The sequence below is a fragment of the Salvelinus sp. IW2-2015 genome, linkage group LG9, assembly GCF_002910315.2.
Source record: "Salvelinus sp. IW2-2015 linkage group LG9, ASM291031v2, whole genome shotgun sequence".
Lineage (NCBI taxonomy): Eukaryota > Metazoa > Chordata > Actinopteri > Salmoniformes > Salmonidae > Salvelinus > Salvelinus sp. IW2-2015.
The window spans coordinates 17,246,152-17,269,087 of record NC_036849.1 but is presented as its reverse complement, the minus strand read 5'-3'; the positions used below and the strand labels follow the sequence as shown (position 1 = coordinate 17,269,087).

The 22,936-nt window shown below is 44.6% G+C and overlaps 1 protein-coding gene across 1 annotated transcript; it reads left to right on the top strand.

The window, feature by feature from the left end:
* Window positions 1–1,002: 1,002 nt before the first annotated feature.
* LOC111968710 (NLR family CARD domain-containing protein 3-like) lies at window positions 1,003–20,945 on the top strand. Its single transcript, XM_023994517.3, is given in 12 exon segments — window positions 1,003–1,197; window positions 8,054–8,175; window positions 8,322–8,438; window positions 8,556–8,663; window positions 14,130–14,214; window positions 14,718–14,946; window positions 16,819–18,628; window positions 18,945–19,118; window positions 19,252–19,425; window positions 19,611–19,657; window positions 19,812–20,299; window positions 20,301–20,945. Coding segments are annotated over 11 exon segments (3,366 nt in total). The 5' UTR covers window positions 1,003–1,197; window positions 8,054–8,086; the 3' UTR covers window positions 20,346–20,945.
* The last annotated feature ends 1,991 nt before the right edge of the window (window positions 20,946–22,936 follow it).

The window sequence follows — 22,936 nt, the reverse complement described above, 5'->3', positions numbered from 1 at the left end:
CAATTTCATTTTACTGGTACAATCATAATAATAGTATTCTATATAACAGAACCGAAAATATAGTAGCATAGCCTAACGACGTCAGCATGCTTCAGTTCTGTTTGTCCATTTTGAGAAGCCGTAGTCAGTATACGCTTCCTCAATTAGTCAGCATTAATCTAAGATAACTCAAGACATCTGTTATTCATTTTTACGTTTTTGGCTAGGAGATCTTAGTCGCGCAATTTTAAATCAAACTACGATGTTTGGTGCAGTATTTCTAAATGAAAACGAGTCGTCTCTCGTTGAATGATAAACACTTTATTGAAGAATTCCTACAGTTGACCAATCGCTTACGAATGGGCGTAGACTCCCGATCTTCCGCTGGCCTCGAGAAAAAAAATGTGTCCAAACAGCCGAAAAAACCCTTACCGATGTCTAAAACGTCACAACTCTCACGTTACTGTTTCGGTTGGGAAGAATGCATACAAAAAAAAAAAGAATTTCTTATGAGATTTTAGGATGATTATGTGAATGGTCACATTTTTCTCTCATGATGCCACAACTCAACAACACGTGCCACTAGGCAAATATGTGCTGTCAATTAAACAAAACACAGGTAGTCTATGATACAGTTAACACTGCTCACTATATAATTCGAAACAACACTGTACATAACTAAGAAGATCTAAATGCATATTCCATGAAACTGATTGGGATCAAATGGTTGGCATGCAGATGCTGCATAGACGTTCAGCCTGGTCTCAGACTAGAGTATGTTAGCTAAACCTTCCCCTAATTAACCTAACCTTAACACTTAACCCCTAGCTAACATTACCCACAACATATTGAAATTCGTAAGAAATAAGTTTAGCAAATTCGGAACATATTCTACGAATTGCAATTCATAACATGGCATACGAATTGGATGATGGAAATCCACAAATTAATATGTAACCTATACTAAATGGATTGTCCCAGATTTACTTTACTATGTTACGTCTACCCCGGAGTCCAGGTTGAGACGGTTCACCAGTAAAATTTTAAAAATTAGCATTCAGGTTGAAATATAAAATGGTTAGGGTTACTAACTACAATCCGCAGCCTATTTTTTTTATTTTCCATTCCACTAGCGCCTATGTTTGATGACGTGCGCCCATAGAAACACATTCATCTGAAAGTGAAACTTCACTCGAACACGAATTAGATCGATGAAAGGTAGGCTTTAAAATACGTTTTAATATTAAAACCGTCAATGTTTGTTGCTGCAGAACTGCACTCTAAGGGTGTGGGTTTATATGGACAAATCATTTACCTTCAGTGTTTGACATAAGAAGAGATAAAAATTACTCCGATTGTAAAACGACTTCTTTTTTGAGTAATAGATATGGCTAATATAGACTGTCGAAGTCATTTTGTAGATGTCAATTTCTAAAATAACAGCAAATATCACTTGGTCAAAGCTGCAAGAACTTTTTGGACTATGACCAAATTCACATAGAAATGGGAGTTATACATCTGCAGTTGCGATATTAGCATGTAAATCTTGGTGGGGCCAAAAAAAAGTGGGATGCATGCTAGTGTAACGGATGTGAAATGGCTAGCTAGTTAGCGGTGGTGCGAGCTAGCAGCCTTTCAGTCGGTTACGTCATTTGCTCTGAAACCTAGAAGTAGTGGTTCCCGGCTTTTGTGGAGCGATGGGTAACGACGCTTCGTGGGCGACCGTTTTTGATGTGTGCAGAGGGTCCCTGGTTCGCGCCCGAGGTCGGGGCGAGGGGACGTACTAAAGTTATACTGTTACACTAGCAAAGACACTACACAACACATTACTTGCACTATAACGGTGACAAACGGTGCCCACAAACTGTTAGGGCCTACATAAAGCTGTCCCAACATCTTAGCACTTCCAACTTGTTGTGTAATGTTTATGTCCAATGGCCGATGAGCACCGATACGTTTTATCTATCATTTCTCTTAATTATTTCTCTTCATATGACAAGGATTAAAAAGGATTTGCCAGTAGATTGTCGACTAATTTCATGATGATGACTGCTAGCTAAGATTGTGAAAGTATGACGTTGACATGATAAGTCCAATCAAAGCTACTGTACATTTGACGTCATTTTATCTGTGGCCATTGACCTTGAGCCTTTTTGGATGGGCACTTCTAATGTAACTATGGAAGCATCCGAAGGGATAGAAATTCCTTATGTCTCCTCTTACACTTGACAGTGACATAAAGTCCCCATGAGTGACAGAACACTGAGCCAATCACGACGCAACACTCCATATTTTCTGCTGGCTTGCCCCACCACCACAGAAAGCACTGAGCTAGGCTGAAACACCTGCATTTTCAAGCTGCCTTACTCAAGAAAGAAAAAAAGAGACCATGTTTGTATGTGGCTTCATTAACTCAATGATATATGTTATTTTTACATTGTTTGCTAACTGATATGAGACACGTATTAATGCCAAAATAACATGCAAAACAGGCAAGCCCCCCCACCCAATTTTTTAATTAATTAATTTTTTGCTAAGAATGTGGGGCTCAAAACCCTGAATGATGGGTTGCCACTGTAGATCTGTCATTATCATTGAAAGCAAGTCTAAGAAGCAGTAGATATGTTCTATGTGCGCTATTTCTATGCAGCCCGTTCTTAAAGTGGAACTGACAGCGTTTTAACTACTTTGCAGATAAGAAACAATCCTCAGATATATCAAATTCCCAGTTTATGCTTCAAACCCAACTTTAAGAGGTTTAAAAATAGGTTATATTTGACTAAAAATTCCATGACATGCAGCAAGGCAATATTGGCAGAAAAGATGGAAGCAGTTCAATGTATGGTTAATGTATTTCACCAATACATTTCTTGGTACTCCAAAAAACATTGCCATCAGGTTAAAAATCCCAGCTGGCCTGGTACGTTGTTTGCTGCCTCCACCCATTCGGGATGCACCGTTTCAGGTTTAATGACTCAATATTTTGAACAAAAACAGACGACTGTAACTAAGGCTGGGAATGTCAATACAATCAAACTAGCAAGGGCAATGATCACAAGTCAGTCTTTACGTGGCTAATACGCTAGCGCACATGTCAAACAAGGCCTGCGGGCCGAATAGGATACACAAGCGAGCCTAAAGGAGCTAACATTTGAGTCATCTACTTTATGAAATTACAGTGCGATGTGCTCACATCAGTGAATTCAATTGCGCTGCTTCTTCGTGTCCCATTTACAGCGGAGGGAAAGTGTACAGACACATGCCACAGACCTAGCTAGGCTACTAAAATGTTGCAGTCTGGCTTCGGTTTTTATTCAGACCCCAACGTGTGTGGATATGATGTCCCATGAGATCCGTGCGCCCCGGCACCTTGGAGAACACGGCCGTATTCCGCTGGACCAACTCTCGGAGCTCTTGTCGTTGGGTCGGGTTGGGGTCTTCCCCCATGGCAACTTCAACAGAGGTCGGGTTCTGCTGTGGTCGGGTCCACGTTGCACACAGCACTTCTTGTGCATGCCACTTCTACAATAAGTTTGCATGGTAGAGCTGGAGGGGTTTTCTGCGCCCCGGTTGGCGGACCTTATAATTGACGTCACCTACCAGCTCGACGATGTCGTAGGGCCCATGCCACGTAGCCAGGAATTTGCTCTCCATTGTGGGGATCAGCACCAAGACCTTCACACCCAGGTGGAACTCTCGTGGTTGGGCCGGTTACGCGCTCCTGGGTATGTTGCGCCTGGGCCATGTGCTCCCTCACTACTGGCCAAATCGCAGTCATCCTCTCCCTCATCTCCTCCATGACCACATCCTCTCCCTCATCTCCTCAATTGATGACCTTCAGCATCTGCTTTAGGGTCGTTTGTGAATGGTACACACTGGTCCTCACCTGTTTGATTCGTAACAGATTGTAGACATCTTTCATTACCCGAGACATGAATGCGGTGCTCTGGTCCGTCAGGATTTCCCGCAGAATGCCCACCTGGCTGAATAAATGGAAGAGCTCCTGTGCAATACCTTTCGCTTCCACCGTGCGTAATGGGATAGCTTCAGGATACCAAGTGGCGTAATCCACGATTACCAGGATGTATTGGTGTCCCCTCGCCGTCTTCACCAACGGACCCACCAGATCCATCGCCAACCGCTCAAACGGCACCCCTATAATGGGCAAGGGAACCAAATGGTTTCTATAATGTGCCCTCGGAGCTGTGATCTGGCACTCCGGGCAGGTACGGCAGTAGTCCTTCACGGCGTGCTTGAGTCTGGGCCAGTGGAACCGATTTCCGATCCTCTCCCTGGTTTTCTCCATCCCAGCTGTGCCCCAAACAGGTTGGTGTGGGCAAGCTGCAAGACAGTCCTAACATACTGGGTGGGTATGAGTAACAAGTCTTTCATCTCTCCATTGTGCTTTACTACCTGATACAATAAATCTTGCTTGATTGCGAAGTGGGGGTAGTGCCACCCACTTACCCAGGTAATAGCACGCCATCCATCGCAATCACCTGGCCCCTTGCGTTCTGGAGGTTGGGGTCTTCTAACTGGGCCATCCCGAACTGGCCCGTGATTCTTGTGTCAGGCGGTCCTTCAGGTTCCTCCAACTCCATAAAGGGGAGCCTGAGGTCCTTCTCGGACGATGGCTCGCTTCCCGGCACGGTGTTGTCTCCCTCCTCCTAGTCCGACTCGGACCCAGTGGACACCTCCCGCGGCAGGTCGGGGGTTATGCAGGCGACCATCCTTTTTCCTCTCCTTCCTACCTCATTCGCGTGCCTCCACAGTGCCTGGAAGAGAGGGCAATCTCTACTGCAGAGAATGGGCACGGGCAGGTTAGGAACAGCCCCTGCGCGCATCTGGCACTCCCCCCTTTGGAGCGGTTATCAATCAAGTTTTATTTATCAAGTTTATTTTATATAGCCCTTCGTACATCAGCTAATATCTCGAAGTGCTGTACAGACACCCAGCCTAAAACCCCAAACAGCAAGAAATGCAGGTGTAGAAGCACGGTGGCTAGGAAAAACTCCCTAGAAAGGCCAAAACCTAGGAAGAAACCTAGAGAGGAACCAGGCTATGAGGGGTGGCCAGTCCTCTTCTGGCTGTGCCGGGTGGAGATTATAACAGAACTATGCCAAGATGTTCAAAATGTTCACAAGTGACAAGCATGGTCAAATAATAATCATGAATAATTTTCAGTTGGCTTTTCATAGCCGATCATTAAGAGTTGAAAACAGCAGGTCTGGACAGGTGGCGGTTCCATAACCGCAGGCAGAACAGTTGAAACTGGAATAGCAGCAAGGCCAGGTGGACTGGACAGCAAGGGTCATCATGCCCGGTAGTCCTGACGTATGGTCCTAGGGCTCAGGTCCTCCGAGAGAGAGAAAGAAAGAGAGAAGGAGAGAATTAGAGAGGCCAAGATTTTCAAAATGTTCATAAATGACAAGCATGGTCAAATAATAATCAGGAATAAATGTCAGTTGGCTTTCATAGCCGATCATTAAGAGTTGAAAACAGCAGGTCTGGGACAGGTAGGGGTTCCATAACCGCAGGCAGAACAGTTGAAACTGGAATAGCAGCAAGGCCAGGCGGACTGGGGACAGCAAGGAGTCATCATGCCCGGTTTGCCGTGACGTATGGTCCTAGGGCTCAGGTTCTCCGAGAGAGAGAAAGAAGAGAGAACGAGAGAATTAGAGAGAGCATACTTAAATTCACACAGGACACTGGATAAGACAGGAGAAGTACTCCAGGTATAACCAACTGACCCTAGCCCCCCGACACATAGACTACTGCAGCTTAAATACTGGAGGCTGAGACAGGAGGGGTCAGGAGACACTGTGGCCCCATCCGATGATACCCCCGGACAGGGCCAAACAGGAAGGAAGGATATAACCCCACCCACTTTGCCAAAGCACAGCCCCCGCACCACTAGGAGATATCTTCAACCACCAACTTACAATCCTGAGACAAGGCCGAGTATAGCCCACAAAGATCTCCACCACAGCACAAACCAAGGGGCGCGCAACCCAGACAGGAAGATCACGTCAGTAACCAACCCACTCAAGTGACGCACCCCTCCTAGGGACGATGAAAGAGCACCAGTAGCCAGTGACTCAGCCCCTGTAATAGGGTTAGAGGCAGAGAATCCCAGTGGATACCCAGCACGGCTGGGTACCTCTTCGTGTACACAGGACACTGTCACCTCCTCGTCCCCCGGTTTGTCTTTCCCCTCTCGTGTGAGCCACTGCGGTTGGGCCAGGGTCACCATGCTGCCAGAGTCCAGCAGAGCGCTGGCATCGATGCCATTGATTCGTACAGGAACCACCGGAGGGGCTGTCTGTGGGTGCCCAACAGGAGGTGACTTAACTCGCCATTCGGGTTACCCCGGAGCTGGGGGGATGCAGAGGGCTTGGACTCCTCCCGACCGGGGAAGCTCCACGCGAGGTGTCCCGGCACGGCACACTCATAGCAGCGCCTCTGATCTAGGTCCAGCAGGGGATTGCCCTCCCGCGTCACAGCCTCGGCTGGTTCTGTCCGGGCCCCCTTCAGCCCCTCGCCTCTCTCTGTGCTTTTCTTCCCCCTCCCCGTGTCCACTCTCTCATCCCGGGCCCCTTTCAGCAGGTCCTGGGTGTTCTGGTGGGTTTCCACCACTGTCAGCAATCCCTCCAGGCTCTGGGGATTCTGCATACTCTCCGCCTTCATCTCATATGGGAGGGTCCGACGGTATCGATCCAGGACGACCTTATCGATTATTGGGAGGGACGGTACGTCGGTCCGTAGCCAACCCTTGGTCAGGGGCACCAGTTTGCTCATCTGAGCGCGGGGGAAGACGGTGGAGTCCCAGTCGTGTACCAGTTGTGCATGGCGTGCAAAGCTGAATCCATAACGGCTCAGGATTTCGCATTTGAATTCCTCATAATTTGCTGCCTGGTCGGCGTTCAAGTCGAAGTAGACTTTCTGGGCTTTCCCGGAGAGATAGGGTGCCAAAAGGCTGGCCCACTTGGGCTCGGGCCATCCTTCCCTCTGCGCCGTCCTCTCGAAGGTGCACAAATACATCTCCACATCATCTTCCTCCATTAACTTAACCAGGAACTGATTCGGGCTAGACTCCTAAGCCATCCCATCCTTCATCTGGGCTACATCTGCTACCAGTCTGAGGTTTTGTTGGTGCTGTTCCTCCAGTGCTCGCTCCTGGAGAGCCTGTTGCTTCTGCTGGCTGAGGATAAACTGAGCCACCAGTTCCTCCATGGTAATCTCTGTACTCTCGACCGCACGGCACCCAAAGCTACTGAGATGCCCGCATTCTCCACCATATGTGGTAAACCGTGGGGTGTTGGGTTGAGCGCGCAAAGATTAATACAGAGACAGGGAGGTTCTAGTCAGAAAACACGACTTGACAACAAAATAAACATAACAACAAAATAACGTAGGTTTGGCTCGGTCGTTCTTCTCAGGGTCTGCTCCGTGTCTGTCTCTCTGTTTTTCCTCGTGGTGTGCCACGGTGCTCCCTTTATGTGGCCTGCACACTCCCCTAATTACCTCTACTTGGAGCCATCAGCGTCGGGGTGCCCAGCCCGTGTACTCCCAGCAGAGGGAGCCAGCGTCGCGGCACGTACCTCCCCTCTATCACCAAGAGGGTGACCTCCCGGGATACCACAATGTATATGTGTAGCTAAACAGGTGGGGCTCTGCCACAACAATACAAAGAGAATGGCCGTCCTTAACTAGGCTATACAGAACGAGTGCCTTGCTGTGACAGTGATTGGTGAAAAGGTAATTTATGCATAGCAGCTCTGTTGCAGTGATTTTCTGTGTTGTTTTCACATTCCTTTGTATAAGCCTTAAGGCGGTGTAAGCTACAGTTATTTGCCATACCAAACATACTGTAATGCACCCAGTCAGAACACTCTCAGTACAAGTGTCTGACTGTCCAGACCCAATTTACTTAGAAGCTGAATGTATAGGCATTGCTGCGACTTACTGTATCTGGTATGGCTTACTATCAATATAAACGCTGTACTGTTTTCTTGATTTATTTTCAAGGCTGCCCTGAATCTCATCTTACTTGTTCCTTTTTTTCTTCTTACAGTAAAACAGAGAGGAGGGTAGCACTGCCTGTAAAATGAGTCTCTCTGGGGAGAAAGAGGAGGGGGGCACTGCCTCTAAAATGAGTCTCTGTGGAGAACTTGACTCCACCAATGTAACAGAAAGGTGAGTAAAAAAGAGATGGTGTTATCTTGTGTATTCATCTCAAAGCTCAGCAGTGATAATATGCAGGGATGGAAATTAAATTAGCCTGTACTTTTCAGAGTGTGCTAAACTATCTTATCTGAAGATCTGTCTCTGTTGTGTTAAAGCCCAATCCAGAAGGAGAGACCAGTCTCACCTGTACCCAGCTGCCTGTCCATGAAGAGTGACAAGTCAATGGGGCATCCAATAGAGTTCCAGAGGAGAGATGTTTCTACTGATCACAAGTTTGTGTTTGACGATTTCCTCGACCCTCTCCTTATTACCATGTTGTGAAACTAGCAGAATATTTACTTATTCTGAACATAGTTTTAACAGCTCTGATTACTGTGTCCTTTCAACAGGAACCAGATGGAGAGACCAGACTCCTCTACACCCAGCTGTGTGTCCATGCAGAGTGTCAAGTCTATCGGGCATCCAATAGAGTTCAGAGACATCACCATAAGACAACGGTAAGTGATCTGAGAGGCCTGTTGTGGTGTTCGGTGGTCCAGGAAGCGTAAACTGAAAAATGTCAACATCATTATATAGATAATTGTATTAACATGAACACTATGTGATTCAAAACATGTAAAAGTTGCACATCTTGGGTAATTTCCCGTGTTTCACCTTGGTTACTTTTGTTTCACACTGGTGCACAGAACTATTTGTTTGTCCTTGCATCTACTCAAGAACCAACATGTTACCTTCACTGATCCGGAGGAACCGCGAAACGAATAAACATGATTTACCATGATTTTCTCAGTGAATATAATATGTTTTTGCAGCTGTATTTAGCCTTTAAGGGCCATATTGCTTTTGCCTACTTTTGTATAATGACAGCACAACGTTTGCTAGACCAGCTCTCAAAACAATCAAGGTCCTGGCAAGCTAAATAAAGAGCTGTTCTGGCATCTGAGAAAAAATATATTTAGCATGTTTCAACAGCTTCTTATCTTGTATTATTTCAGGATTCCTTCGGTCACCTTTATATTTTTTATATTTTTTATTTCACCTTTATTTAACCAGGTAAGCTAGTTGAGAACAAGTTCTCATTTACAACTGCGACCTGGCCAAGATAAAGCAAAGCAGTGCGACAGAAACAACAACACAGAGTTACACATGGAATAAACAAGCGTACAGTCAATAACACAATAGGAAAAAAAGAAAGTCTATATACAGTGTGTGCAAATGGCGTGAGGAGGTAAGGCAATAAATAGYCCATAGTAGCGAAGTAATTACAATTTAGCAAATTAACACTGGAGTGATAGATGAGCAGATGATGATGTGAAGTAGAAATACTGTTGTGCAAAAGAGCAGAAAAGTAAATAAAAACAATATGGGGATGAGGTAGGTAGATTGGGTGGGCTATTTACAGATGGGCTATGTACAGCTGCAGCGATCGGTTAGATGCTCAGATAGCTGATGTTTAAAGTTAGTGAGGGAAATATAAGTCTCCAGCTTCAGCGATTTTTGCAATTCGTTCCAGTCATTGGCAGCAGAGAACTGTAAGGAAAGGCGGCCAAAGGAAGTGTTGGCTTTGGGGATGACCAGTGCAATATACCTGCTGGAGCGCATGCTACGGGTGGGTGTTGTTATCGTGACCAGTGAGCTGAGATAAGGCAGATCTTTACCAATCATAGACTTATAGATGACCTGGAGCCAGTGGGTTCTGGCGACGAATATGTAGTGAGGGCCAGCCGGCAAGAGCATACAGGTCGTAGTGGTGGGTGGTATAAGGGGCTTTGGTGACAAAACGGATGGCACTGTGATAGACTGCATTCGGTTTGCTGAGTAGAGTATTGGAAGCTATTTAGTAAATGACACCGTCGAGGATCGGTAGGATAGTCAGTTTTATGAGGGTATGTTTGGCGGTATGAGTGAAGGAGGCTTTGTTGCGAAATAGGAAGCCAATTCTAGATTTAATTTTGGATTGTAGATGTTTAATATGAGTCTGGAAGGAGAGTTTACAGTCTAGCTAGACACCTAGGTATTTGTAGTTGTCCACATATTCTAAGTCAGAACCGTCCAGAGTAGTGATGCTAGTCGGGAGGGCCGGTGCGGGCACTGAACGGTTTTACTAGCGCTTAAGAGCAGTTGGAGGCCACGGAAGGAGTGTTGTATGGCATTGAAGCTCGTTTCGAGGTTAGTTAACACAGTGTCTAAAGAAGTGCCAGATGTATACAGAATGGTGTCGTCTGCGTAGAGGTGGATCAGGGAATCACCCGCAGCAAGAGCGACATCATTGATATATACAGAGAAGAGAGTCGGCCCGAGAATTGACCCCTGTGGTACCTCCATAGAGACTGCCAGAGGTCCGGACAACAGGCCCTCCGATTTGACACACTGAACTCTGTCTGAGAAGTAGTTGGTGAACCAGGCGAGGCAGTCATTTGAGAATCTAACTCTGTTGAGTCTGCCGATAAGAATACGGTGATTGACAGAGTCGAAAGCCTTGGCCAGGTCGATGAAGACGGCTGCACAGTACTGTCTTTTATCACTGGCGGTTATGATGTCGTTTAGGACCTTGAGCATGGCTGAGGTGCACCCATGACCAGCTCGGAAACCAGATTGCACAGCGTAGAGGGTACGGTGGGATTCGAAATGGTCAGTGATCTGTTTATTAACTTGGCTTTCGAAGACTTTAGAAAGGCAGGGCAGGATGGATATAGGTCTATAACAATTTGGGTCTAGAGTGTCACCCCCTTTGAATAGGGGGATGACCGCGGCAGCTTTCCAATCTTTAGGGATCTCGGACGATATGAAAGAGAGGTTGAACAGACTGGTAATAGGGGTTGCAACAATGGCGGCGGATAATTTTAGATAGAGAGGGTCCAGATTGTCTAGCCCAGCTGATTTGTACGGGTCCAGGTTTTGCAGCTCTTTCAGAACATCTGCTATCTGGATTTTGGTGAAGGAGAAGCTGGGGAGGCTTGGGCAAGTAGCTGAGGGGGGTGCGGAGCTGTTGGCCGGGGTTGGGGTAGCCAGGTGGAAAGCATGGCCAGCCGTAGAGAAATGCTTATTGAAATTCTCGATTATCGTGGATTTATCGGTGGTGACAGTGTTACCTAGCCTCAGTGCAGTGGGCAGCTGGGAGAAGGTGTTCTTATTCTCCATGGACTTTACAGTGTCCCAAAACTTTTTGGAGTTAGAGCTACAGGATGCAAATTTCTGTTTGAAAAAGCTAGCCTTTGCTTTCCTGATTGACTGCATGTATTGGTTCCTGACTTCCCTGAAAAGTTGCATATCGCGGGGACTATTCGATGCTAGTGCAGTCCGCCACAGGATGTTTTTGTGCTGGTCGAGGGCAGTCAGGTCTGGAGTGAACCAAGGGCTATATCTGTTCTTAGTTCAACATTTTTTGAAAGGGGCATGCTTATTTAAGATGGTGAGGAAATTACTTTTAAAGAACGACCTGGCATCCTCGACTGGCGGGATGAGGTCAATATCCTTCCAGGATACCCGGGCCAGGTCGATTAGAAAGGCCTGCTTGCAGAAGTGTTTTAGTGATGAGGGGTGACAGTGATGAGGGGTGGTCGTTTGACCGCGGACCCATAGCGGTTYCAGGCAATGAGGCAGTGATCGCTGAGATCCTGATTGAAAACAGCAGAGGCGTATTTGGAGGGCATGTTGGTCAGGATAATATCTATTAGGGTGCCCATGTTTACGGATTTAGGGTTGTACCTGGTGGGTTCCTTGATAATTTGTGTGAGATTGAGGGCATCTAGCTTAGAATGTAGGACTGCCGGGGTGCATATCCCAGTTTAGGTCACCTACCAGAACGAACTCTGAAGATAGATGGGAGGCAATCAATTCACATATGGTGTCCAGGGCACAGCTGGGAGCTGAGGGGGGTCTATAACAGGCGGCAACAGTGAGAGACTTATTTCTGGAGAGATTCATTTTTAAAATTAGAAGCTCAAACTCTTTGGGCATAGACCCGGAAAGTATGACAGGACTTTGCAGGCTATCTCTGGAGTAGATTGCAACTCCTCCCCCTTTGGCAGTTCTATCTTGACGGAAAATGTTGTAGTTGGGTATGGAAATCTCAGAATTTTTGGTGGCCTTCCTAAGCCAGGATTCAGACACGGACGGCAAGTACATCAGGGTTGGTGGAGTGTGCTAAAGCAGTGAGTAAAACAAACCAGGATTCAGACACGGACGGCAAGTACATCAGGGTTGGTGGAGTGTGCTAAAGCAGTGAGTAAAACAAACTTAGGGAGGAGGCTTCTGATGATAACATGCATGAAACCAAGGCTTTTTCGGTTACAGAAGTCAACAAATGAGAGGGCCTGGGGACACGCAGGGCCTGGGTTAACCTCCACATCACCTGAGGAACAGAGGAGGAGTAGGATGAGGGTATGGCTAATGGCTATCAAAACTGGTCGTCTAGTGAGTTGGGACAGAGAATAAAAGGAGCAGATTTCTGGGCATGGTAGAATAGATTCAGGGCATAATGTACAGACGGGTATGGTGGGGTGCGGGTACAGTGGAGGTAAGCCCAGGCACCGAGTGATGATAAGAGAGGTTGCATCTCTGGACGTGCTAGTTATGCTGGGTGAGGTCACCGCATGTGTGAGAGGTGGGACAAAGGAGGTATCTGAGGCACACAGCGTTTTAAAGTTAGCAGGCCCGGGTAAGTAGAGGCGTCTGCTCCGACGTCCGGCAAAGGCTGATTGATCGCACAGTGGATGGAGTTACGTCGGCGGACCAGTTGTGGTGGTACGGCGGGGCGCCGTGTCGACAAAGGGTCCAGGCCAGATGGCGAAAGAGGTATTGTAGTTGTAGTCATTTTGTTTGCTAGCCGGGAGATGCAGTTGGCTCGCGGCTAACTGGTGCTAGCTTCGGGGCAGGGGCGTTAGCCACTATAGCCACTCTGTAGCAGCTAGCTAGCAGCAATGATCCGATGCAAAGGTCCAGAGCTTACGGCAAGGATCCGGAGGAGTAGTGGATTCTAGCCGTGTTGGGGTAGAGTCCGGGAGGCATCGGCTGTGTAGCCGAGTGATCACAGAGTAGGCTAGCTTCGGGGCTGGGTCACTCGGTGGCAGCTAGTTAGCTGTGATGATCAGGAGTAATGGTCCAGGGTTTACGGCAGGAATCCGGCATTGTAGTGGAGAAAACAGTCCGATACTGGCAGCTTGGCAAGTATTATCCAGGCTAAAAAAAACGTCTGGTGTCTGTGCAGAAGGTAAAGGCCGCTAGCAGTGGCTAACAATGACTAAATAGCTAGTAGCTAATTAGCTGGTTATCTTCTGATGGCTAGCTTCTGATGGAGGTTCTGGCTATAAGGTCTAAAAATGAACGGATCCGTATCACATTGGGTGAGGCGGGTTACCGGAAGGTATATCTAATTTAAAAATTGAGAAGAGATTGAAAATAAATTGAAATATATACAAAAAATACAAAAGTACACGAGAGGACGACAAACCACGTCTGCACTGCTACGCCATCTTTGATTGGACGGATTGTACATGCACTGCTTTCTGCAAGCATGGACAACGGAACATCTGTAACAATTGTAACCAAGATGTAACATGGCAACCTAATTAACGTTGCTATGGGAAATAACCCAAAACGATTTCAAATATGTACATTTTAATTCATGTGCAACTTTTACAAGTTGAATGTCAAACTCTTCATCTTAATCAAATTTTCTACATAATGATGTTGACATGTTTCGCTTCCTGGACTACAAAACACCTTTTCTGTAGCCTTTTATGGTGGGTGGACTATTTATGTAACACAAAAATTATTTGTACCGGGCGGGTGATTTCCTTCTGGACATCTATGGTCATCAGCCAGGGAACCAACACTGCTCAATGCTTTTCTCCTTGTACATCTATTGGTGGCGGAGCAGTGCCAGGGGCGTCTCTGTGCCACCCACTGTAGCTGGCCTTCCTTCAGTTGTAGTAAAGTGAAATCTCATGTTTTGTCCACAGAGACAAAAAGAAGAGATCAGAGTCAGAAGTTCCCACTGGCCAGTCTGCCCAGAGTCATCAAACAGACCTGTCTTCCATATTCAGGGTGGGCTGGCTTATGTCTCACATGTGTTATTCGGCAGTGTTTAATCTACTTCCCCAGAGTCAGATGAACTCGTGGATACCATTTTTATGTCTCGGCATGCAGTTTGAAGGAATTTGCTAACGTTAGCGCAGTTGCTAACTACTGTTAGCGCAATGGCTGGAAGTCTGTGGTAACTGCTAGCATGCTAATAGATACCATAGACTTCGTCATTGCACTAATACTAGTTAGCATTGGCTCGCGAAACTACCTCTAACTTCCTTCATACTGGATGCAGAGACATAAAAGGGCTTCATTGCCAAAATCCCAAACTATCTCATTAACATATAATGTATTTTTGGTTGCATATCAAATCAAATTTTATTTGTCACATGCGCCGAATACAACCGTGAAATGCTTACTTATGCTTACAATTTCCCTTACTTTCCCAACCTCAGTATTTTGTATTATATCTTTGTATTCATATACATACTGTATTAGTTTTCACACCCTTTGATCCATTTCAGTTGGTTGAAAAAAATGCCATTGCTTTGGTAAAACGGGAGCTGAAGAAGTTCAAGAAGATTCTGTGTCCAGATCTCCCAGAATGCTTTGAGAGTCAGATGGAGGATAAGGAATTGGTGGACGCTGAAGATGTGGAGCAGGAGAGCATTCCCAGAGAGGGGGCGCTGAAGATCACATTGCACATTCTGAGGAAAATGAACCAGAAGGAGCTTGCTGACACACTGGAGAACAGTAAGTGGTTTCTGGCTTCATTCCTTAAAGGGGAAGTTCACCCCAAAATACTTCTGGACCATTTATAATGCTTGCCTGGCTGTTTGTCAGTAGGGGAGAGTAGGGTTGAGCCTTTTTTTTATTTATTCAACATCACTCTGTCGAGGGAAATATAGTATTATTTCTAATAAAGAGATCTACATATATTTCAGGATTTTGTGTATCCCTGGAAATAATCAGAATTCATTTAAACATTACAGTTTTGAAAACATAGCTTGTCCAAAAAAAGTGATCTCTCTGGGTATGGGGTAAGTTGATCCACGGGACAGGGTAAGTTAAGCTCCTACAAATTTCTGTACTGAATGGAATATTAATAATTTTAAGCATCTTTCAACACAGGCTTAACACCTCACAAACATTTGGTACTTAAAAAAGAAAACGTTTAACATAGGCCAGGTCCTGTTGTTACCTCATATCCCAGTGATAATACATTGCATGGCCATTGGCTCAACTTATCCTAAGGCATACATTTTGACTATATTAGCCCCATACAGCTACAACGGTGCACTTTCATGTTAGGTTTAAGACCGCATATTGAAGCTTATAGAGACTCCAACTGATGTATAGAACAATCTTAAAATTATCTACTTTGGTTTAGATGCAAGCATCATGAAACCTCTAACGCAATAAATTCATTTGACTTGGTGATTTTTAAAAATCACCTAACTTGCTTACCACTTTTTCCATGTGGTTTCTTCCTTCACAGACTGAAATGATCACAGACTCCATGAAATCTTCCTAAATATTTGGTCAAACGATTAATTTTTGCGTATGGTTTCCTAGAAACAAGGGTGTCTCAACTTCCCCCTTTGGCTCAACTTACCCCCCACCACAGGTCCATTGCTTTGGTATATAGTTTTCTGTGTTTTTATATCAAGATGGTACATTTCCGAAATGACCTAAAATGCATTCGTTGCAGGCATTGGGTCATTTATTATTATTATATTTTTTTTAACCGCTTGGCTATTGATGCTGGGTTATTGAGATATGGATCATATAGTTATTTTTGACCACCTGTGAGAGTAGATGTCATTCCAGTTCATCTGTTCTGTTGTATTGTTATCACATGTTAAGGTTGAACACTGATACACTTGTGTAAGCCTCATTAAATTAACCCATGTTTGGGTAATCCAAACAACCCAACAGGCTAGGTCAAAATAACCGTGTGTGTTCTGTCCAATATTTACCCAGCACTGGGTTACCGAATAACCCAAATTGGGTTGTTTTTAACCCAGCATTTTTTGGGGGGGTTTACTGTCTTTCCACTATGGACGGAAAATCTGCAACCATTCGAGGTACAGTAGGTTGCTAGCAAGCTAAATTGCTAACACCTGTAGTCACTACAATGTAATTTATAACGTTATTTGTTTGCCATTCGGCGAGCTACTGTAGCTTGTGATGTATTTGGCTTGCTACTGTAACGTTATCCTGTCCTACTGACTGTTTTTTTAGTTTTTTGCTTTGTGTTGAAATTCCCTTTTCCATTACTTATATAATACTAATAAGTAGTCCTGACCTACGTCCCGACTCATGGTGCGTATTAATCTACTTCCTGGATTTCAATATAAAAATAACAAAATAAATTGTTAAATATTTGCCTACTGAAATAAGTTAGCAGAAAAATGATGTCGAGTTAGTCATTAAAATGACGATTTCAGTCATGGGATGGGGGGGGCAAAAGGGCCCAGAAGTGTTTATGGGTGAACTTCCCCTTTTAATACTTCATTTTCTTTTTACATGTTCTTCTTAATGAAGAGAATAGGTTATCATAAATGTCCACTTGATTCTCAACCCTTTACTAAGGTAACACATGAGTGATGTCTGCATTTTCAGGTCTTCTAGGTGAGCTTGCTGTGTGTAAAAATAAACTCAAATCCAATCTGAAGAGGAAATGTGAATGTGTGTTTGAGGGGATAGCTAAACAAGGAAACCCAACACTTCTCAATAAGATCTACACAGAGCTCTACATCACAGAGGGTGGAAGTGGAGAGGTCAATAAAGAACACGAGGTGAGACAGATTGAGACAACATCCAAGAGACCAGCAGCACAAGAAAAAGCAATCAAATGCAACGACATCTTTGAATCCTTACCTGGACAAGACAAACATATCAGAACTGTGTTGACGAAGGGAGTCGCTGGCATCGGGAAAACGATCTCTGTGCAGAAGTTCATTCTGGACTGGGCTGAAGGAAGAGCAAATCACAATATCCAATTAATCTTTCCTCTACCTTTTCGGGAGCTGAATTTGATGAAAGATAAGAAATACAGCTTGATGGAACTTCTTCATCACTTTTTCAATGAAACCGCAGAATCTGAAATCTCTAACTTTGACAAATGCAAGGTTCTGTTTGCCTTTGATGGTCTGGATGAGTGTCGACTTCCTCTAGACTTCAACAACAACGAGGGCTGTTGTGATGTCACAGAATCAACCTCAGTGGACGTGCTGCTGACAAACCTAATCAAGGGCAATCTGCTTCCCTCTGCTCTCCTCTGGATAACCTCCAGACCTGCAGCTGCCAATCAGATCCCACCTGAGTATGTTGACCAGGTGACAGAGGTACGAGGGTTCAATGACCTACAGAAGGAGGAGTACTTCAAGAAGAGATTCAGTGATGAGAACCTGGCCAGCAGAATCATCACACACATGAAGACATCAAGGAGCCTCTACATCATGTGCCACATACCAGTCTTCAGTTGGATCTCTGCCACAGTTCTAGAGAAGCTGGGGGAAGCACAGAGTGGAGAGATGCCCAAGACTCTGACTGAAATGTACAACCACTTCCTGATCTGCAACATACTGCGCAAAACACAGAAATATCCAGAGGGACCAGAGAAAGCTGAGACAGATTCACAGATGAAAGCAGATGCAGAGATGATTCTAAAACTGGGGAAACTAGCCTTTCAACAGCTGGAGAAAGGCAATCTGATCTTCTATGAGGAAGACCTGAGAGAGTGTAGCATCGATGTCACAGAAGCTTCAGTGTACTCGGGAGTGTGCACACAGATCTTCAGAGAGGAGAGTGGGCTGTACCAGGAGAAGGTGTACTGCTTTGTGCATCTGAGCATCCAGGAGTTTCTTGCTGCTGTGTATGTGTTTGTCACATTCAACAATGACAATGTAAATCTAATGGCAGAACCTGAAACCACTACCAGAATACTTCAGATGTCTGAAGACACGTCTGCAACCATCCTCCACAAGAGTGCTGTTGACAAGGCCTTACAGAGTGGGAATGGACACCTGGACCTGTTCCTCCGGTTCCTTCTCGGCCTCTCAATGGAGTCCAATCACACTCACTTACTAGACCTATTGATACAGACAAGAAACCGCTCACAGACCAATGAGGAAACAGTCAAGTACATCAAGGAGAAGATCAGGCAAAATCCCTCTCCAGAGAGGTGCATCAATCTGTTCCACTGTCTGAACGAACTGAATGACCATTCTCTAGTGGAAGAGATCCAAAGCTACCTGAGCTCAGGAAGTCTCTCAGAAGCTGAACTCTCACCTGCACAGTGGTCAGCTCTGGTTTTTGTGTTACTGACTTCAGAAGAGGAGCTGGAGGTGTTTGACCTGAAGAAATACTCAAAATCAGAGGAAGGTCTTCTTAGGCTGCTGCCAGTTGTCAAAGCCTCCAGTACAGCTCTGTAAGTATACATATATGAAACAATATTTTGTTTTAAAATAGAGACAGATTTCATAAGATATCTGAGAAAGTAGTTTTGAAAGTAGTTTTGTTTGGCAGATATTTTAATGTAAACTAGAAAGAATAGAGGTCCAAGAATCGATCCCTGTGGAATACCACATTTGATCTCAAGAGGAGTAGGTAGGGTAGTACTCCTTTAAAGTGACATTGTATTATTTCCATTAAGATAGCTGAAAAACCACAGCAAGGGGATATTAACATATGACTGGAACTTTAAAAGTGTGATATTGTGTTGTTTTCGTATTCGCATTGTGTAGGCTGAATGGATGCAACCTTACAGAGCGATGCTGTGAACCATTAGCCTCACTTCTCAGCTCAACCTCTTCACAGCTGAGAGTGCTTGACTTGACTGACAACAACCTGAAAGATTCTGGAGTGAAGCTGCTCTCTGCTGGACTGGAGAGTCCACACTGTAAACTAGAGAAACTGAGGTCAGTACTTCTCCCATTTGTACATAAATGAACATAACCTTGATGTGTAGCAGCCTTTCACATGGTATGGATAATACTTGGGATGTCACAGAACCAATAGGTCTATTTCTAAGAGTGACCAGTCTTTTTGCAGGTTGTCATTCTGTGTGGTCACAGAGGAAGGTTGTGCGTCATTGGCTTCAGCTTTGAGAACAAACCCCTCCCATCTGAAAGAGCTGGACCTGAGCTACAATCACCCAGGCGATTTCGGAGTGAAACTGCTCACTGCTGTAAGAGGGGATCCAAACTGCAGACTGAAGAAACTCAGGTAGAAATGTAATTGATGTTAATCATAGAACTAAAGTTGATGAATGTACTTTTTTGACACAACTACTGCGAACAATTGTATGATATTGAAAGATATCTTTTGTATTTTTGAATAGACAAAACATACCCTATGATTCTAATGGTGTCTCATACCATAAAATATGGTGGTGTTCTGTTTTGTCACAGTGTGGACCATAATGAAGAGTGTTATTTGAAATCAGCACTCAAGAAATGTAAGTCTTGGTTGCAGTGAAGAATGACTATATTTAAGTCTTGAAATTTGAACAAAACTCTTAACCTTACATCATCCAGTTTTTATTCTACCTATTCAGATTTGAGGTGCAAATCTGTTGTCTTACGTTAAATGTGTATTTGTGTCTCTATCAGATGCCTGTGAGTTGACCCTGGACCCCAACACAGCACACAATGACATGACTCTATCTGAGAATAACAGGAAAGTGACACGGCTTGAAGACGAGCAGTCGTATCCTGATCACCCAGAAAGGTTTCTGTTCTGGAAACAAGTGCTGTGCAGAGAGCGTCTGACTGGGCGCTGTTACTGGGAGATGGAGTGGAGAGGCCTAGAGGCTCACATAGGAGTGGCTTACCATGGACTTGACAGGCAAGGACGGGGTGATGAGTGTGGGCTTGGATACAATGACAATTCCTGGGCTCTCAGTTGTTATAAAAACTACTTCACTACCAGGCATGATAAGACTCCCACTACCATTCCTATCCCTCCTTCCAGCACCAACAGAGTAGGAGTGTATCTGGACTGGTCGGCCGGCACTCTGTCCTTCTATAGTGTCTCCTCTGACACACTGACCCACCTGCACACATTCCACACCACATTCATTGAGCCACTCTACCTAGGAATTCGGCTTTGGTGTCATGATTCCGCAGTGTCCCTGTGCCAGATAGAATAGCCCGTTCCTACAATTCATCTGAGTCCTGTCCCTGCCCATCTTTAGAGTCCCTGCCCAGTAAGCCCCCAGCACACCTTAGCTACCTTAAGCACAAACTGTAAGTCGCTCTGGATCTGCTAAATGACTAAAATGGACATTTACAATTCGCTGAGCCCCTCTATGCAGGGTTTAGGTCTGGCATCATGGCTCTGTGTCTGTGCCATGTAGAATAACCTCCTGTTCTTACAAGTCAGAGTAACAGCCACATCTTTAGGGCAATCCACTTGAAAGTTATACATGTATCTATTTATTATTCTTTCTCATGTTCAGCATCAATACTCTGTAAATGTTTATATTTTAATGTAGGTAGTCTACATACTGTGTGTGTTATTTATTGAAGCATGTCATCTGTACTAAGTAATTTGATGTATGTCGGGAATAGCAACTTGTAAAATAAATACTGTATTTATGAACTTATCTTACATTGTCCTTAAATATAATTTGTTTTACAGGCAATAAAGTGTGTATTGTTTCATTCTATGTCCTGTCTTTGTCATGTAAAGTCCTGTTCTCATGTACAGTATATTCTGCTGTAAATAAAACTAGCTTTTCAGGATTTTGACTTCGCTGCGTTTGTTCTGATGCCTCAGTCATAATTGTAACCACAGAAATATAATGAATCGAAATATAGCTGCGAGCAGCAATGAACAGGGTTCACAGGATGACAGAAAGGACACCAGATCAGTTGGGTAACAAAGCAGCACTATCATGTAGGAACCATTTTCCTTTATGGGCAATCAGTGAAACATTACCATGTTTCTCTCAAATCGTTGAGATTTACTTTACTGAAATCAAAGGTATATTTATAATGTTGGAGCACAATCGTAATGTATATATGTCCATCTTATAAAGACAACATAAAAAAAGAATGGTTTACTTTGATGAAATCAAAGGCATATTTATGATAGTGTTGGAGCACAATCCTCTGTTCAACAAACATTCACAATGTTAGCAATTGGTTTATAATTTAAGACCTAATCACAGCGATAAGCTTAAAATGTTAGTCTTTGTTCAACATTTACACAAAATAGATAAACGGCAATGTATGCACAGTAATGTAATAGAATGAAAAGTAACTGAAATAAGCACAAATCAAACAAGAGTCCAATCCACTTCACTCAATGGAAATAGATTTTCAGCTATTTATTTCTGCACAAGTGTCTGGAATTGTTAGATTACTTGTTAGATATTACTGCACTGTCGGAAATAGAAGCACAAGAATTTCGCTACACTCGCATTAACATCTGCGAACCATGTGTATCTGACCCAAAGAATTTGATGTGTCTTTAGAGTCCCTCCACCTTCTCCACCATCCATTTCTGCTTTCTAGTCTATCAGAAGGCACACTGTTGAAGCTCCCTCCAATTCCTGTGCCCGGTACAGGGAAAACACTTTGGCTAGCAAGTAGATATTTTCCTGCCACTCCAGGAAAGCCGGTATGTGTGTGAGGGCTGTTGGGGGTTTGTTTCAGCGTCTGGTGGCAGAACCTGGACAGACGGCCGGAGGGATGCTGTTCTGGGGATTTTCTATTTCCTCTGTTTGCTCCTTCCACACTGCCCCCCTCTGCTTCGTGGCCTCCAGCTTCCACTGAAGGAAGGCAGCAAAATCCTCAAATGGCATCCTTGAGTTGATGAGGCCTTCTGTTTTGTAAGTGCAGATGGCAGTGTACGTGACTGGGAAACTGGCCGTTCCACTCTCTGCAGTAACATAATGCCAGAGCTGAGTGACTCCAGGAGTTCTCTGGGCTGGTGTTAATAGCAGATCCAACTGCTTCTGGATCTCTTTCTTCCTGTGGTGCTTGGCCAGTAGCCCATTAATAGCAGCTCTCAATGGCTCTGTCCACTACCAGTGGTCCAGGACAAACTCCTGTCTTCATGGGCCCAGGGAGAAGCTTTCAGAGGCAGTGGTGGTGTGGCTGGCAGAGGTCTGCGCTGCAGGGGCCGGATCGGTCTTAGCAGAGAGGGGAGACAGAAAGAAAGTCATGCATGTCCGTCCTCTCCTGAAATAGACAACCAATTACCTTAAGTGACAATAATTATACAGTTGAATTATGTGACAGATATGAAAATAATTTTCAATCTCAGTAATACTGTTGAGGGAGCTAGCACACATCCATTTCACTGCACCTTTTATAACTGCTGTTAACTGAGTATGTGACGAGTAACGTTTTGTTTTATAGAAGACTGCTGTGCATACAGATGTACTAGAGAGCTCATCTCTTACCTTTGCAATGGCTGCTTCTGTGACAGCATGGGCAGGACCATTGATGCCATCTCCATTTTAAAGTCTTCTTTGTTTACTTTTATGAGTGTATTGGCAGTTTGTAAGTAAACTGAAAATGTGCATACAACCACCTACTGTGCTGGAGTTTATATATTTTGAACAGAAATAAAAATAAGGTTGCTGATTTACTAACATCTGCAATTATGGAATGTTTGCTCAGGAGTATATTTTTCATTGTCTGACCCCTCCTGCTGAATTCTGTGATTCTTCCTTAACGCATAGCAAGTCCCACCTAGTTGACTACTTCAAAATGGTGAAAGCCCT